Source organism: Erithacus rubecula (genome assembly GCF_903797595.1).
Source record: "Erithacus rubecula genome assembly, chromosome: 23".
NCBI classification, from domain to species: domain Eukaryota; kingdom Metazoa; phylum Chordata; class Aves; order Passeriformes; family Muscicapidae; genus Erithacus; species Erithacus rubecula.
The window spans coordinates 5,790,250-5,809,027 of NC_136675.1; the positions used below are offsets into that span (position 1 = coordinate 5,790,250).

The 18,778-nt window shown below is 44.5% G+C and overlaps 1 protein-coding gene across 1 annotated transcript; it reads right to left on the reverse strand.

The window, feature by feature from the left end:
• Window positions 1-467: 467 nt before the first annotated feature.
• KPNA6 (karyopherin subunit alpha 6) lies at window positions 468-18,388 on the reverse strand. The gene is made up of 14 exons (XM_079325871.1): window positions 18,269-18,388; window positions 11,324-11,433; window positions 9,679-9,774; window positions 8,976-9,075; window positions 8,635-8,729; window positions 7,613-7,744; window positions 7,331-7,419; window positions 6,494-6,593; window positions 5,591-5,754; window positions 4,895-4,973; window positions 4,689-4,814; window positions 4,037-4,164; window positions 2,764-2,942; window positions 468-1,997 (listed from the first exon to the last, which is right to left on the reverse strand). Exons 1-14 carry the CDS (start codon window positions 18,270-18,272, stop codon window positions 1,813-1,815), a joined length of 1,587 nt encoding a protein of 528 aa, XP_079181997.1. The 5' UTR covers window positions 18,273-18,388; the 3' UTR covers window positions 468-1,812.
• Between the last annotated feature and the right edge of the window lie 390 nt (window positions 18,389-18,778).

The following is an 18,778-nucleotide window of genomic DNA, read 5'->3' on the forward strand; positions in this document are numbered from 1 at the left end:
CCGCGGCGGGAGGTGCCGAGGGGACTACAACTCCCGGCGTGCTTTGCGAGAGAGCAGCGGCAGAAACTACAACTCCCGGCGTGCTCCCCGAGAGAGCGACCGCAGAAACTACAGCTCCCGGCGTGCTCAGCGCGGGGCGGGCACAAGAACTACAGCTCCCGGCCTGCTCGAAGAGGTGGAGAAGGAGGAAGGAAACTGAATCCTACAACTACCGCTCTGCCCCGGGGTTGGGGAAGAAGAGGACGAGAAAGAGAAACCGCAGCCTCCGGGGACAGTAACTCCCGCCCTGCTCCTCTGGAGGCGGGGAAAAAGCAGAGGAAGAGGAAGGGAAAACTGTGGCCTACATCTCCCAGCATGCCCCGCCCTGGAGACTACAACTCCCAGCACGCCCCGCGCGCGCCTCCGCCGTTACCGGGCAGCGGGTCCCTCCCAAGGTCACCGATCGCCCCCACGACAGCACAGCCGGGCACCTGCACAGGTGGAGTTTATTCGTTCCACAACAAGGGCTCAGCTCGCGCCCCCCGCAGCCCCGAGCTCGGTGTTTGCTCCTCTCCGGGTTTTATTGAAATAGCGGCAAAGTCACTCAAAAGGCGCCGAGGGAGCTCCGCGTTCACCGGCGGGGCGGGGGAGGAGCAGCAGGAACAGCCCCGAGCGCGGGGGTTTCCAGGTGTGCCTGCCTCACAGTGCTGACTTCATAGTTAGTACAGAAATTTCATATAGAGTTTGCTCTCTGGCCCAATTAGACAAATATCTCCCTAGCTATAATATAAAAAATACAGAGATTTGCCTTTTTTTTTGGAAGTAAAATGTGCATTATCCGACTGTGAGCAGGAGGTAAACCTGAAAACCTGGTGCTGTTGGAGCTCCCAGCACTGCTGGCAGGTGGAGCCAAAATTTCCTCCACCCCAAACCACCCCAAGGCAGGAAAAAGCCCAAAATTCAGCCCATGTTTCTCATGGCAAATAAAGTATTTCAAGTAAAGATGAAGGTGGGTTTCAGCATTTCAGAGCTCTGAGATCAGTCAGTACAATGCAAACCAAACCTGTGCAACAGCAGCTGTGCTTCCTGCTCCAAAAAAAAAAAAAAAAAAAAATCTACCCCAGTTCCCATCTTTGGGCTCTTGTTGCTTTTTTTTCTGTGTTTGTTTTTAATCCTTGGAAATAGCACTAGCAGTTCTTCAAAACAAACAAACAAAAAAATCTAGACAAAGGGAAGCAGCAGGAAAAAAAAAAAATAACTTCCCAGCAGTGAGAGAACTTTGCATTTTTCTGTCCATTTTCAGTATTTTTCATCAGGGAACTGATCCTGGGTTCACCAGGACTGTTCACCTGAAGGAGGAAGGCCAGGGATAAACTTTGCTCTTGGCATATTAAAGAGTCTTTAATAAAGAGTAACATGTGCAAAAAAAAAAAAGAAAAAAAAAATTAAATAGATCAACCCACATTTTGCAGAATTACTGTGGCCACAACAGCTCCCTCCTCTCTGTGTCCTCACCCAACCCAAGGCTGGAGGTAAAAACTGCATTGGGGAGACACCACCACAAAAAAAAAAAAAAAGAGCCACCAAGAGGTGCCACCTGTCACCTCTGTGTCCTTCCTGCCTCCAAAAACCAAGGTGAGCAGCAGCCCAAAGAAACAAGGAGCAGAAAAATTCCCCTTCTCTCCGGGAGCGCCGTTTGTATTTCTTGACTTTTCCAACCTTCCCAGCCAGGACCAGCAGCTGCTCTCCCAAACTTTCCAGAAAGTCTGTGGTGGTTTATTTGGGGTTGTTGGGGTTTGTTTTGTGGTTTTTTGTTGTTGTTTTCTCTTAGGATTATAGCTGGAATCCTTCCATGGGAGCCTCGGGTTGTTGGAAGATGTATTGCTGCTGGTTCTCGTCCACCTGGGGAGCCACACCTGTGTCATCCTCCACCCCAAAATAGTGCTCAATCAAATCAAAGGCTTTCTGGTAAATCTCCTGGTTCTCATGGCTCTGCAGGAATTCTATTTTATCCAAACCTTTGGAAGAAAAAAAGAAAAAAAAAAAAAAAAAAGAGGTGGGGTGAAACAAAGAAATCGACTCTCCGTTCTCAAAAGGATTCTGTGAGAATTGAAATTGAAATCCAACTATTCCAAAGCTGCTCCCTGATCTCAGCCCTCATCCAGATGTGCTCCCAGCTGCAGGCTAAGCCCAGATTCCAGTGGGATTAAGAATGAGGAATTTGGTAGCTGCAGGAGCAGGGTCTGTCCCAGCAGCCTGCAGCTCTTGCTGCCCCAGTTAAACCCAGTGCAGGCACAACACACCCTCAGGAATTCCAGGAATTATCCTTCCAGGGAGAATCAGGACACTCAGAATAATGAGAGGGCAAAGCAGACACTGGCAGCTCACAGGGAGTTTCAAACCAAAATAGGAATTTGCTCCTCCTCAAAGCAGGACAAAAAAAAAAAAAAAAAAAAAAAAAAAAAATCCATCAGCACCAAATTAAGTCACTCCAGGGAAAAGCAAAGTCTCCCTGAATTTCCAGTGTAAAACTGGGGACAGTCACAGCAATTTTAGACTCAAAACTGTCACTTTTTACTTAGCCCAGCTCATTTCTGGTTAATATTCCCACCTGGTACAAGCCATGATTTTCAGTTTAGACTCCAGGTCAGGGTTTTTACTTCTAAATATTTTCTCATTACCTACTAAAGGAGTTTGAAAAGATTTTGGAACAAATATTGGCTGGTTTAGAATAGAATAAACCCTTGAACAGAGCAGAAGGGCAGCCCAGAGACCCCAACCTACCATAGGCCTCCTCAATGAGGCTGCAGTAGGGGTTGATCCCTGTCCCACTCTGGTTGGCTTCCTGCTCTCCCAGCCTCAGGATATTTTCCAGCCCATTCAAAGCCACCAGAACAATTTTGGAGTCCATGACAGTCAGCAGGTCACAGAGAGGTTTGATACAACCCAAATTCACCAGGTACCTGCAGAGAGAGAGCAGCACCAACATCACCTTTGCTCCCTTGGAAAGGAAAAAAAAATATAAATCCAACTGAAATCCAGAAATTCACCTTAAAATAGACATTTTCAGATCTGCAAGGTTTACTTTGATCCATTTATTTACATTTGTATACAGCCCTATTTTCAGAAATCTCATTTTTTAGGAGTCACTTTTGAAATCCAGGTGCTGCTCAAATTAAAATTAAATCATTCAGCCTCAACTATCCAAAGAGAGATGGAGAAAGTTTGGGATTAGATTATCCTCACACAGAAGTAAATTACAAATTACAGTCCTGTCATCAGTTACACTCCAGAATTTCTCCAAACTTGCCTGGAATTTTTGAAATTTCCCTTAAGGCAAAACTCAAAGTTTGAGAAAATCTGGGATTTGATTATCTTCGCCCAGAAAAAAAAAAAATTACAAATTACAATCCTGCCTATGTTACACTCCAGAATTTCTCCAAATTTGGCTTGGAATTCTTGAAATTTCCCTCAAAGCAAAGCTCAAATTAAGGTTTTGAAATCCAGGTGTTGGAATTGAAGTCTGGATATTCAGCCTCAACTATCCAAAGAGAGATGGAGAAAATTTGGGATTAGATTATCTTCACCCAGAAGGAAATTACAAATTATAATCCAGCTCTGCCTGTCTCAGTTACACTCCAGAATTTCTCCAAATTTGGCTTGGAATTCTTGAAATTTCCCTCAAGGCAAAGCTCAAATTAAAGTTTGAGAAAATTTGGGATTCGATTATCTTCGCCCAGAAAAAAAAAATAACAAATTACAATCCTGCCTATGTTACACTCCAGAATTTCTCCAAATTTGGCTTGGAATTCTTGAAATTTCCCTCAAAGCAAAGCTCAAATTAAGGTTTTGAAATCCAGGTGCTGGAATTGAAGTCTGGATATTCAGCCTTAACTATCCAAAGAGAGATGGAGAAAATTTGGGATTCGATTATCTTCGCCCAGAAAAAAAAAAAATTACAAATTACAATCCTGCCTCTGTTAAACTCCAGAATTTCTCCAAATTTGACCTGGAAATTCCCCTCAAGGTAAAGTTCCAAGGAACTGCTCAGGAATACCTGATCTGCTCAGGGGTCCCTCCTGAGGTGGCATTGGTGATGGCCCACGCTGCCTCTTTCCTCGTACGGAATTCTGCTTTCTGCAGGATTTCAATCAGCACTGGGAAAATGTTGGCATCTATCACTGCCTGGGAAGAGAGGGCAGGGAGAAGGGCTTGGAATTGGCAGAACTTCCCAAAAAAAATTCCCAGTATTTGGGAAAAAAAAAAAAAAAGCTTCAGTTTCATATCCCAACTTCCCAAGTTGCAGCCTGCAGTGATTCTTGTGGTTTATTCCTCAGCCAAATCCTATTAAAAGGAGATATTCCCTAACCAGCACAGCAGACAAAACCTGGAATTGCAGCAATAAAGTGGGAATGATGAAAGCTCTGCTTCCCTATGTAGGTCAGGAAAAGGATAATTAAACCTCAACAAGCTCCAGTTCTTCAAAGGGATGAGGATGGGGAAATAGGGGCTGTATCTCCTATAATTCAAATTATTCCAGACTCTGGGGTTCAGTCCATGTGCTGCTGCCATTCCCAATTTCCATCCCCAGTTTTTAGCAGCAAATCTGCAAAATAAGAGATGTGAAACCAATCCATCCTCTAAGGGTCAGGGTAAGGAAAAAGCTGCAAATCCTTAAAGCTGAGCTGGAATCTGGGAGAAGACTGTACCTGGATTTGTGCTCTGTTCCCTGCTGTGATGTTGGATATGGTCCAGCATGCCTCTTTCCTGATGGATTCCTTGGGACTGCTCAGTAAATGGAGGAGGCAAGGCAGGGCTGAGCAGTTTAGAATCACCTTTGGGGGAAAAGGAAGCACAAAGTGAGGTCACCAGTGCCAGGACCTGCTGTCCCTGCAGGAAATCCCTGTGCTCTCACCTGGGTCTGGATGTCATCCCCTGTCACGATGTTGCCAACTGCTCTCAGAGCTGGAGAGGCCACTTTGTAATCATTGTGCCTGCAGGAGAATTGTGCAAAGACAAACCCAACTCCATCAGATCATCCTGGGGTATTCACAGTGTTCCCTCCCCATCATCCCACCTGCATGATTTCCATAGGATTTCATCTCCTGCCACACAGAACAGGGTAAGCTGAGCATATTGCCACTGAAAACAAAGCTGCAGCACAGTTTGATGCTTGGCATCCTCACTCCACATCCCCTTTTCCATTCAGATTTTGGAGAAACAAAGCCAAGCTGATTTCTCCTAGCCATTATTCTTTGATTTGCCTCACAATCAGGCTTCCATTTGAAGTCTGAGAGCATAAACACTCTGTGATCATTAAGGAAATCTGGGAAAGGAGAGAAAGTTCTTCCCAGTTGTCTGGGAAAAAAAAAAAAGACTGAATTTCAGAAATTTATAAGGATAATGTTTCTTTTATCAGTGAATTTATAACTTTTGGGGCAGATGTTGAGACCAATGCAGGTCTGGAAAATCTTCAGCTGAGGAAGAGAAGCCAGAAAATTGCAGCTTTAAATGCACCCCAGGTGAGCTCAGATGCCTGAAGCACGGGAAGTTTGGAGTGCTCTGATGGCATTTAGATAGATTCTCACTCAGTCTCCTGCCAGATACTCACATCAAGAGCTCCACCAGCCTCCTGCACACCCCTGAGTCCACCACAGCCTGGATCTTCTCATTGGGACCATCAGACAGGTAGGACAGAGCCCAGCATGCATCTGCCAGCAGGTCAGAGTCACTGTTGAACAACAATCGGGACAACACTGGCAGGCAGGGAGACACCTGCAACAACAGCCACCAGCCAGGGTTAGTCACCAGGCCAGGAGCAGCACACCTGCAGGAAAACACCTCCTGCTGCTGCTCAGGTAAATCCTGCATCCCTTCTCCCACTCAGCAGCTCCAAAGAAATCTCAGCAGCACTCAAATGACACGGAGCGGCCACGCTGAGCTTGGGGAGTTTCATTTCTGACTCTCAATATTCTGATCAAGTTCTCATCAATCATTTATTAGCAGGTTTATATTGATACTCAATTCAGATTTCACCCCTCACCACAGATTTCCCAGCTTTGGTATGTGAGTTTGCATTATTTTAAAGTGAGAATACTTTTTAGTGTTCTCTCTAAAATATTTTTGTGTTGCCAAAGGAGGGTGAGATACCCAAAAAGTCAGTAGGACCTTTAGTTAGGTTTTTGGAGAGGGAAAGGGAAGATACCACAGCTCACAGGAGTCCTGGTTTTTAGCATTTCCTGGTCTCACAATAATTGTTGGTAATAATTGAAGCCTCAAAATTCCAGAGTTCATAAAGAAATAGTTTAGAGGAATTTTCTAGGAAGCCTGGGCCTGTCCCTTATTTGAAGGGTCCAGCAGAAAGGTTGGGAAAAATTAAACATCCAGATCAAGCTCAGCAGGAAAAACCTCACCCTGTGCCCTCCTGGAGTTGAACAGCCCAAAAGAACCCAGACAAACACCTGAACTGTGTGTGTCCCCAGCCCCTGGCTGCCAACAAGGCATTTCTTCTCACCTTCTCAAATTCAGGAGGGGGACTCTTCCCTCTGCACAGGTTTGACAAAGCCCAGACAGCATTTCGTGTCATTGTCAGCCTGGTGGATGTGGTGAGGAGCCTGAACAGAGAATTACCAGGGATTATTGTCCTTGCTGTGGGAGCAGAAGGAACCAAAAGAATTCAAACTAAAATATTGAGCTCCAGTTCAGCTCAGGCAAACATTCCCAGCCATCAGCAAGGACCAAGGGACAGGAACTGCTCCACTGGGGACAAAGCCTCACTTTTCCATTTCCATTTAATCTTTAATGAAGATTAATTCTTGACAGAGCAGCCAGAGCCCAGATCTGACAGATCTGTTAGCACCACACTGAGGGAGGTGGTGTGAGAGACCTGAGCCTACTCCAACCCCAAAAAAACCCACAGCCCAAGCAGAGAGCAGGAACTGAGGGACTCCCTGTGACTCCAGAAGGAACAGCACCTGCCTCACCCCCAGAGCAGAGTGAAGGGATTTTATCCACAGAATCCCACTCTGAACCAGAGATTTGATTCCCAGGGACCTCACAGTGCCAGGGAATCTGTAAGGAATTTTACACAGATTCCCACTCTGAACCAGAGATTTGATTCCCAGGGACCTCACAGTGCCAGGGAATCTGTAAGGAATTTTACACAGATTCCCACTCTGAACCAGAGATTTGACTCCCAGGGCTCCCAGAACAACCAGAGAATCTGGAAGGAATTTTATCCACAGATTCCCAGTGTGAAGCAGAGCTTTGACTCCCAGGGAATGTGTGGGCACAGCTCCAGCACTGCTGCCCTGGTACAATGGCACTCCCAGAACTGCTCCTGGACACTCACATTAATAAAGGAGGAAGAATGGCACAGTTGAGGACATAATCTCTGCACACAGAACTGTCTCCAGCAATATTCCCCAATGCCCAAACAGCCTGAAAGGAAACAGCAACAGTTTTAGCACCCAGTTTCTAACAGGGAGGAATAAGCAGTGTGCTGAAAGAACAATTTTTCTGTAATTCCAAGCAACAATCTGCAGCCAGCTGGGATAATTCAATTTAAACATTGCATTTTTAATATTAACATTTTTAATCCAAAAAAGATCTCAAAGTAAGGAGTGATCCTTACCTGCTCCTGAACATCCTCAAAGTCAGAATTTAAGAGTTCTATAAATATTGGAACTGCCCCAGCCTCGATGACAATTTTGGTTTGTTGGGAAGTCCCCGAGGCAATGTTGGTCAGGGCCCAGGCAGCCTCAAACTGAAACAAGTGAGAAACAGGAATAAAAACCACCCTGGGTCAACAAAACAGCTCTCATTACATTTTAGCTACAATTTTGCTACAAAGAGAGATGGGAAGAGAACACCTCAGTGCTCAAAGGATGAGCAGATGTCACCATCACAAAATTTCTCCTCCACAATCATTTTTTCCCAGCAAGAAAAGTGAAGACACACAGTGCAAAACACACAAAGAAAATTTTCTATATTTCATCCAACATCCTAAAGAGTTCAAGTGAAGCTGAGCAGAAATTCCCTGGTTTTGCTTCTCTTTTTATGGTTTAAAACCAGATTTCCATCCAGTTTTTCAGCAAATTAATCCCCTCTGGTTTATGACCTGGGTCAGAGGGCAGGGACAAAGAGGAAAGCAATCATCAACTTGGATTAAATTCCATCTATGGAAGATTCTTTAACCCCTCCAAAGAAACCAGGGCTTATTACCAAGCTGGAAGGAATCTCAGGAAGCCACTCAGTCCTTCCCTGTGCCCCAGGCAGGATCAGCACTGGCCAAACCCATTTCTAACATTTCTTGGCCTCCAGCAATGGAGATTTTATTTTTTTTTTTCCTCACAGAGTTTCTTCCTGCAGGTTTATCCCATGGATCCATCAGCTCCCAGCAGAAATATCAGCTACAGGAAGGCCAAACTCTCTTGTGCTGCAGCTGAATTAGGTGATGTTTGCCAGTATTTTTCTAGGAATTTAATTCACAGCAAGTTACAATTTTTTTTTTCTGAGCATTACAGATTAGTTTTGTCTTCTCCTATAAATCACATAACCTGCATTTTTTTAGGGTTCAAACTATTTTCTCTTGATAGCACCTGTGGATTCACAGTTTAAACAGCCCTGAAGAATTGATAACAGAATCTCCTTTACCTGTAATGTGCAATTTTCACTTCTTTTCAGGAATTCCACGAATCTCTCCACCACTCCCTGAGTGTTTATCACCTCATCTATTGGAGGATTTGGCTCTGAAACAGCAAGGGAGTGAACAGGTTTCAAAGAGGAGAGTAATAAGCCTGAAGGGTTAATTTAATTATCTCAAATTGAACTGAACTCATGGAGACAGCTTGGCAGAATAATTTTCTGTACAATCCACACAACTGCCAATCATCAGCAATACAAGAGATTATCACATTTCTAGATTATGAATATTTTTTTTTCCCCCCTAACCTGCAAAGCTTTTGTGCACAAGGCAGGCTCTGAGTTATTTTTACCTTTGGAGAGTAATTTCCTGAATTTCTGAGTGGTTGCTAGCTGTAGGTCAGGGTCATCTGAGAAAAGCATCTCTACCATCTCTCCTGTGATCAATCCTTCCTGAAAAGATGCAGAGGAGAAAAGAGAAATGGTTCCATTTCAGATTGAGATGATTCCAGGCATCACACACAGGACATCCCACCACGATTTGGGTTCAACCAGAAATCCAAGGATTCCAAACTGATCCCAGCTTTGATTTCCTGGCAGATTCTTCCAGTTCCCATTTGGGATACTGGATAGTATTGGGATAAAATTGGGATAAAAGGGGAGGACACTGGAGGAGGAATAACCCTGGATAAAGCAGAGTGAGCAGCAGGATGGGGGTTCCCTGGCATGGGCTGAGCTTTGCAGGGCTCATGGCTCCCTCTGGATCCCCCAGGAATAAATTTCCTCTTTGTATTTCAGCCAAGGGTTTGTGGCTGTTTCAGCTGCACTTAAACATTCTTGAAAGTGAGAGAATAAAAATATTGGAGATTGGGAGTTCTTTGCAATCACAATGCCAGGATGGTTTGGGTTGGAAGGAGCTTAAAGATCACCCAGTTCCAAGAATTATCCCACTCAATCTGAGATAATTCCAGGGATGGGGCAGCCACAACTTCTCTGGGAATTTCTGCAGGGCTTCACCACCTCCCAAAATAGAAAATCTGTCTGAAGGCACCTCACCCCACACGCTGTGGAAGTGACATAGGAATCCACCAGGAGACTGTCAAACATGGAGTCATCTTCATTGATCAACTCCACATTCCTTCTTTTGAAGAGCTGGTGGGGACCAAAACACAGGGATTGTTATTAGAAAACAAAAGATGAACAGGCTGCACAACTTGTTGTTTCCTCAACCCAGATCCTCCCTGGAGTGCAGGAGTTAAAAGTGTCATTAATAGCTGTGCTCTAAAATGTGCAAATACCCAAATAGGCAAGTGCAGAATTTCACCAAAATCAGGAAAAAAAAGCAGCTTGGATAAAAATGCTTATAAAGCACTTAGTGTTTCCAAAAAATAAATAAATTCAGGTCATACTTTGATTTATTCTTCCTGTTTCTCCAGGAAATAATTCCATTCATTAATTATATGTTAAAAAAAACACCACCACCTTTAAAATCAAGGATCTGTCAACAGAAAAAAAAAAAAAAAAGAAAAACAAGTAACCCAAGAAAACAAAGTGCTCAGAAAGCTTTGCACCTGAGAAAAAAATTGAGAAAAAAAGTGAAAAAAAGGAAGATTTCAGAACAAAAAAAAAAAAAAAATCATGACTGCCTGTGGGAGCCCAGGGTGTACCCCTGGCCTCCTTGGGGGTCTCAAAACCCCCCTGGGAAGGGTCTCAAAGACCTCTGAGTGTCACAGGTGCTGAATTCCAACCCCTGGGGGAAGTTGTCAGCACAAGGAGAATGGAAACAAGCCACCAAAAGTAGTGAAGTGTAAATTAGATTGTTAGAATGTAGATAAATAGACTTTTGGGAGTGTTTGTGATAAGGAACACGTGGCCAAAATGGAGAATTTGGGGGGTGGACACCTTTTCCTCTTTTTTCTCCATGTCATCCATGCTGGGTGACACGTTTGCACTCTTGGCTTGAACCATTTAATAAAATTATATTATATTGGGAAAAGTTTGCAAACATGTAATACCATATAAGATAAACCCTATAGATCCCACCACGGATACCAGGCTGAGCAAGCAAAAAAAAAAAATCCTTGAGATAAAAACAACAAAAACAATCCTTGGAACAAGATAATCTCTCCTTGGCTGCATCAAGGTTTGAACAACTTGATGTCACTCTGAGGTGATCTTGGGGTAAAGGAGGAAGGTCAGGGTGGGAGAACTGGGATGCAGGTAAAGGAGGAAGCTCAGAGTGGGAGAAGTGGGATGCAGGTAAAGGAGGAAGCAGAGTGGGAGAACTGGGATGCAGGTAAAGGAGGAAGCAGAGTGGGAGAAGTGGGATGCAGGTAAAGGAGGAAGCTCAGAGTGGGAGAAGTGGGATGCAGGTAAAGAGGAAGCTCAGTGAGAGAAGTGGGATGCAGGTAAAGAGGAAGCTGAGTGGGAGAAGTGGGATGCAGGTAAAGAGGAAGCTCAGAGTGGGAGAAGTGGGATGCAGGTAAAGAGGAAGCTGAGTGGGAGAAGTGGGATGCAGGTAAAGAGGAAGCTCAGAGTGGGAGAAGTGGGATGCAGGTAAAGAGGAAGCTGAGTGAGAGAACTGGGATGCAGGTAAAGGAGGAAGCTCAGAGTGGGAGAAGTGGGATGCAGGTAAAGAGGAAGCTGTGGGAGAAGTGGGATGTGAAGGTGTTTGAAGGGGCAGCTCTGGGCTGGGAGGCACCTGCTGCTCCCGTTTCTGCTTGCGCAGTTGGATCCCCTCCTCCTCCCTCCTGCGCCGCATCTCCTCGGGGTTCAGGGCTTTGTTCTTGTAGCTCTTCATTCGACAGTTTTCTGTGGAAAAAGGAGGAATTTGGATTCAGGGCTTTTGTTGTTGGCTGGGATGGAGGAATGGCTGGTTTGTTTGTGGGTTTTGGGGTTTTGGAGGGGTTTTAATGGGGGTTTTTTGGGTTTTTTTTGGGGTTTTTTTCTTGGTGCGAAAAGGGAAAGTTGAACAGAGTGAAGGTGTTGAGTTGGTAATAAAGGAGGGAGAGGTTATGGGGTAAAACTAAAGGAGGGAATAAAAATAAACACAAGGAGGTAAAACAAAAAAATAATAAAAAATAATAAGGAGGGGGGAAATGCAAACAAAAAAACCCAAGGAGGTAAAACAAAATAATAACAAAAAAAACAAGGAGGGGAAAAAAGCAAACCAGAAAAAGCTCAAGGAGGTAAAACAAACAAATAAAAAACAACAAAAATAACCCCAAGGAGGTAAAACAAAAAAACCAAGGAGGGGAAAAAAAACAAAAAAAAAACCCCAAGGAGGTAAAACAAAAAAATAATAAAAAAAATAAGGAGGGGAAAAAAAGCAAACCAGAAAAAGCTCAAGGAGGTAAAACAAACAAACAAAAAACAACAATAAAAAAAAACACCCAAGGAGGTAAAACAAAACAAAATAAAATAAAAAAAAACCAAGGAGGGGAAAAAAACCCAAAAAACAAAAAAAAAAAAAAAAAAAAAAAAAAAAAAACCAAACCAAAAAAACCCCAATGAGGGAAAAAAACCCCAAAAAAAAGCCCCAAGGAGGGGAAAAAATAAAAAAAAATCCCCAAGGAGGGGAAAAAAAAAATTATAAAAAATTCAATAAATAATTAAATATAATTATTATATTAAATATAAACAATAATTATGATAATAATTAATAATTAAAATAAAATGCAGCAATTCTGATTCCTTCAGAATTTCCCTCCCAGTCAGGGAAATTCTCCAGTACCTGGCACAGGATAAATCTGAAACTGAATTAGGGAAGAATGAAAACCCCTCTCTGCTCCCTTGTTTGGGAAAAAAACTCCCCAAATTCTCAATTTTCTGACATTTTTCCCACATTTGTGCTTTTTTTCTGGATAAATCTCAGAGTCCTGAACCAAGTTACTCCCTGAGAATTCATTTGAAAAATCAATATTTTTGGGTTTTTTTGTTGGTTTTTTTTTTCCCCCAGCTGCTAAGGTGGGAGTTGGTGGAAGTTTGTAATTTTATTTTCATTTCAAGTTTGAGGCACCCTTGGATCACACAAAGTTTCAGTCCCACTTATCAACAAGCTCCAGCTACTCTGGAACTTTTCCAAAAATCAGCTGGAGAAGTGTCAGATCCAAAAGTCAACAGCCAAACTAAGAAAAAAAAAATATCTATTAAATAGAAATATTCAGCTGGAGAAGTGTCAGATCCAAAAGTCAACAGCCAAACTAAGAAAAAAAAAAAAATCTATTAAATAGAAATTTTCAGCTGGAGAAGTGTCAGACCCAAAAGTCAACAGCCAAACTAAGAAAAAAAAAATGTAATAAATAGAAATATTCAGCTTTTCATTATTAAGGAGAGATAGAACAACTGAAAAAAAAAAAAAAAAAGAATGTTATAACAAGAGAGGAAACAAAATAGTTTCAGTTCTGATTTCACAAAACCAGCTAAAAAGACACACACATACAAAAAAAAAAAAAATTTACAGACTTTAGAGGTTTATATTTGACCATAGAACAACCAGGAGTCACCTAGATAGAGATTTTAATTCAGAAAATATATTTAAGCACCACTGTTGTTTTTATTTCTATTTCCACCCCACACAGAAGAATTGACAGCTTAGTTCTCCAAATAATTGAAGAACTTTAATCCTCTTTTTGGAAAGCAAAACCTCCAGTTCAAAAGGTGGTTTTGGAAAGAAAAGAGGAAGGAAAAATGAGGATACACAGGATTAGCAGGCAGAAATAGCCAAGTGACACAGGACATTCAGCACCTCATTTTTTAAATTTTTTGAGGTTTTTTTTTTGTCCCAGAGCATCAAGAATTGTCACCCCAAAAAAACCTCTCAGACACAAAATTCTGTTTTTTCTCCCCCATTTTATCCCTGCAGATGATTTCTATTGATTTCTCCCAACCCATCATCTCTGGCAATGGTTTAATGGCACAAAAATGCTGATTTGGGACATTCCAACCCATTGCCATGGCAACAGGGGTGAGAAATGCAGGATCAGGACCTCACAGACTGATGGAAATAAAACACAGCAGGATAAATTCTGTGGTTGGAATATTTCAGTTAATTAGTGATAATTCTAAATTTTACTTCCATCTGTGGGAATCAATAATCAGGATTTGGGAGTTTTCTAGGAATGGGGAAGGAATGATCTGATCCTAAGGGAAAGATTTCAACCACAGATTTTTTATTTTATTCTGGAAAGATTTGCTTTTACAGAAGTGGACACTGAACTCAGAACTTGAGAGAGTTCACTCAAAGAAACAACAAATCTTGCAAGATTCATTCCATTTAAAAAAAATTTGATCCAGCTTGGATTAAAAAAAAAAAAAATAATCCTTTCTTCTTTAGGAATCCCACATTTCCCCAAGTTTTGTATCTGCCTGGATTAGTGAAGTTCATTTATAACCCCAGCACAAAAAAAAAAAAAATTAAAAATCAGTATTTGCATTTCAAACAACTGAACATCACCTTCCTAATTTCATGTGCAAAGGAAACTCCCACAGGAGCTTGGCAAAAAATCCTCCAGCTGTCAAGGAATTACAAATCCAAGTTGCCACACTCACAAATTGGAGGATGGGAAGGTATTTCTATTTAAAATAAAGGGTGAAAATTGGATTTTGACGGCTCTGTAAGAAGTGTAATTCCAGAGTTGTTACTGTAACAGCTTCTGGATGAAAAATCCAACTCTGCCTCTTCCCAATTCCTATTTTTTTTAATTAATTTTGGTTTTTTTGTTGCTGCCATCACTTGTTCCAGCTGGGAGCTGAGTCACTGCAGGATTTGTTCTGCTGAGTCAGGGGAAGGCACAGAGCTGACACGGCTCTTTTGGAGCCAAAATTCCATTTTTCCCCAGGGAATATTCCACTTCCTAAAGTGGCACTGAACACACAGGAGGGGCTGACATATTGGAAATAAATAAACTTGAGGAACTTCATCAACACTAATCTGCTAATTAGTGATTGCTGGGGACATTCCCAGCTCTCAGGTGACCTCCAAAAGCCCTTTTCACCCAAGTTTTGCCTGGGATGGGATAAAGTTGGTGATTTGTAATTTAAATTCTTTTAAATTAGACAAACTGCAGCAAAATAAATGGAGTGAACTGCTGCAGTTTCATAGGACAAACCTCATTCCTCATATTTCTCCATTTCCCTGAAATCCCTGAGGATCTTTCCATCTCTTCCTAACATAATTAACATCTCCAGAGGATTCTCCTAGAAAAATAAATGTGTCCAGGATAACTTCATTAAGTGAATTGAAACCCCTAGAAAAAGCAGATTAAATTATCTGTACTACTTAAATACCAATCAAATGAATAAATACATAAAAGTAGTTGAATTCATGTGTAAAAGGACAGCTCTGAGCTGCTACCAAAAAAAAAAAAAAAAAAAAAGGAAGAATAAAAAAAAAAAAAAATCAGTGAAACACTTTTTTTTTTACTAAAAATCTGATAGTTTTGGAGTGAATTCATATAAAAATAAAAGGAAAAATTCCAGCAGAATCGCTCAGAGTTCCTCGCAGAGCTGTCGCTGTCCCCGGGACTCGCTGTGCTGGTAAATCCCCGATCCGGGTGCGATATCACCGCTGGAATGTGCGGCGCTCAGAGGGGGAAGGGAGAGGCAAAAATCCTCTCTGGGGGAAAATTCACTGTTTGCTTCTCATTGCCGAGGGTCAGAACAAGATTAGGAATCGTTTTGGAATGTCCTTGCCCGGGTGGAAAAGGAACACACCAACTCCTTAATCTGGTTTTCAATCCTTCCTCCTCCTCATTTGCTTCTCAATCCGGTTTTCAATCCTTCCTCCTCCTCATTTGATTTTTTTCATCCCAAAATTTGTGAGCTTTCAAATTTATTTATCCATTCTGAATATTCAGATTTGACTGATCAAGCACAAGTGTCAGCATAGAACAGTCCATAAAATAGGGGAAAAAACTTGAATTCACTCAAAACCTCAGGAGAGTTACAGATTAAAACTGACCAGAAACACTCAGAGATAATTATAGAGGGATATAAAATTCCAATAAATCCATCCCTTTCCAACATGTGCTTTGCCTCAGGAACAAACAGGACTGTGTGATTTGCTAAGCAGATTTATCTGGACCTCAGAACTGAAAGCCTGAAGGAATCAGAACTTTCACTCTCACAGGATTTTAATGATCAAACTCTCCCCCTTGACAAAGTTCATGTTTGCTCTCCTGAACTAAAGCAAACAAAGCAAAACAGCCAATTAACTGTTAAATTCATCAGCCACGGGAGTTTTATTAAGAATTGAGCATCGATACTGCTCAATGGGTTAAACAGCACTAAAAAAAGGCATTTAAAGATGTCATTTGCATGGCAAACAAGAAACAGTATAATGAACCTAAAATAATGAAAAAAACCCAGCTTTGGCTTGTTTAAAAATAATAAAGTTACATGAAGATAATTCAAACAAGGGGGATATTAAACTCTTAACAGTGGTGGGAAGAAGGAGAAGCTCCTGTGCACAAATTTCTCAGCTCCACACAAAACTGCCCCAAACGATTTCCAGACTATCCCATTGCCCCAGGACATTTTTGTTTTTTCCTCAGAGCTGCCAGTCCAGGTTTTACATCTCAAGCCATAAATGAAGATTCCAAAGCTGTTGAGGGCTGGATGTGGTCACTGACACCACAGGAGGGTTTGGAGGCAGCAGAAAAGTTTTTGAGGAGATCCTGACAGGCAGGATCTCACCTCACAGGGAATTTTTGAAGCTTCACTGGATCCCTGGTTTGGAAGGAGCTGGAAGTTCATCCAGTCCCATCCCTGACATCTTCCACTATTCCCAGGGTGTTCCAACCTGGCCTGGGATAATTCCAGGGATGGAGCAGCCACAGTTCCCCTCTCAGGGAAGGATTTCTGCCCAATATCCAATTTGAACTTGCCACCTTAAAGCTATTAAGCTTCTGAAGCAGCTCCGGTTAAAAAACAATATTGCAGGTGGAAAATAGAAACATTTTAATTCTTATTTCCAAACGATCCTCACTCAATTTGAAGGAAAAAACGGCTGCTACAGGCTTGGCTTTTCCAAACGTTATCTTCCTACAGGAATCCTCAAAAATAAAAAAATAAAAAACACCTTTCCTCTCCAAGCTGGGGACTTCCCACACCAGGCACATCAAAACAAAAAGCTGCTGGAATCAAAGCACTTTTTGAAGGGACAACACGGAGCTGGGATTTATTTGCAGGTTCCACTCATTCGAGCAGCCTGTGGCACTCAGGGTGACACAGGGACAGCCCAGCACGTGCACAGCGACACTGAAACTTTATTTTCATCAAAGTCACGACAACCAGAGTGCTCAGAGCTGCCGAGAGGTTTGTGGGATTCTCACTCGGACCCTGAGCTCAGGATTTAAATCGAGCGGTTATGTGCGAATTTAAACGGAGCAGAGATCTGGGGAGGGATCAGCAGCGGCGTGAACAGCCCCAAACAGAGTTACAGCACTGCACCCCAAAACGGGGCACTGACACCCCAAAACGGGGCACTGACACCCCCAAAGTTACAGCACTGCACCCCAAAGTTACAGCACTGCACCCCAAAACGGGGCACTGACACCCCCAAAGTTACAACACTGGCACCTCAAAACAGGGCACTGGCACCCCCAAAGTTACAGCACTGCACCCCAAAGTTACAGCACTGACACCCCTAAAACCGGGCACTGGCACCCCCCAAAACCGGGCACTGGCACCCCCCAAAACCGGGCACTGGCACCCCCCAAAACCGGGCACTGGCACCCCCCAAAACAGGGCACTGGCACCCCCCAAAACAGGGCACTAAACATCCCCAAAACAGGGCACTGGCACCCCCAAAGTTACAGCACTGCACCCCAAAGTTACAGCACTGCACCCCCAAAGTTACAGCACTGCACCCCCAAAGTTACAGCACTGCACCCCCAAAACAGGGCACTGGCACCCCCAAAATAGAGCACTGACACCCCAAGCCGGGCTCTTACAACCCAAAACCGGGCACTGGCACCCCAGAGTTACAGAACTGACATCCCAGAGTTACAGCACCGACACCCCCAAAACAGAGCACTGGCACCCCAAAGTTACACACCGGCACCCCAAAACAGGGCACTGGCACCCCAAAGTTACACACCGGCACCCCAAAGCTCCAGCACCCACACCCCAAAGTTCCAGCACAGGCACCCCCAAAACCGGGCACTGACACCCTCAAACAGGGCACTGGCACCCCCAAAGTTACAGCACTGGCACCCCCAAACAGGGCACTGGCACCCCAAAGTTACAGCACCGGCACCCCAAAGCTCCAGCACCCACACCCCAATTGGGCTCTTGAGCTCTCGCCACAGACCTGGGGCTCCTGCAGCACGGGCACCCCAAACCGGGCGCATTTCACCACTGACGCCCCGCAGCGCCCCAAAGGGTCACAACCTCTCACCGAGAGCCCCCTGAGGGCGCCCCGCGCCCCCCCAGACCCCCGGGATGACTCAGCGGCCGCGCCGCGCCCGCCGCCCTCAGCCCCGGGAGCGCCCGGGACGCCGGTGAGCGGCGAGGGCGGCGGCAGCGCGGCGCGGACGGGCTGTGCCCGCTGCCCGGCTTCTCGGAGCGGCTGCTCCGGCTCCACCCCATGCCCTCGGCCGTGCCCGGAGCTCCCCGGGCCGCGCCCGCCCCTCAGGGCCCTCACCCATCGCGGCGGCTGCGACGGCGGCTCCGGTGGCGGCGGCGGCGGCCAAAATATGGCGGCGGCGGGCGGGGCGCGGGCGGGACGGCGGCAGCGCGGGGCCAAAACTGTGCGCGCGGAGCGCGGCGGGGCCAGGCAGCGGCGATCGGGCGCCCCCCGCGAGCGGGGGCGGAACTGCCCCGGCCACTCGCGTCCTGCCACTCCTGTCCTGCCACTCGCGTCCTGTCACTCGTGTCCTGCCACTCATGTCCTGCCACTCGCGTCCTGTCACTCGCGTCCTGGCACTTGTGTCCCGTCACTCGTGTTCTGTCACTCGGGCTCTGTCACTCGTGTCCTGTCGCTCGGGCTGTCACTCGTGTCCTGGCACTCGTGTCCTGGCACTCGCGTCCTGTCACTCGTGTCCTGTCACTCATCCTGTCACTAGTGTCCTGTCACTCGGGTTCTGTCCCCTCTGTCCTGTCACTCATGTCCTGTCATTCATCCTGTCCCCTCTATCCTGTCACTCGTTTCTGG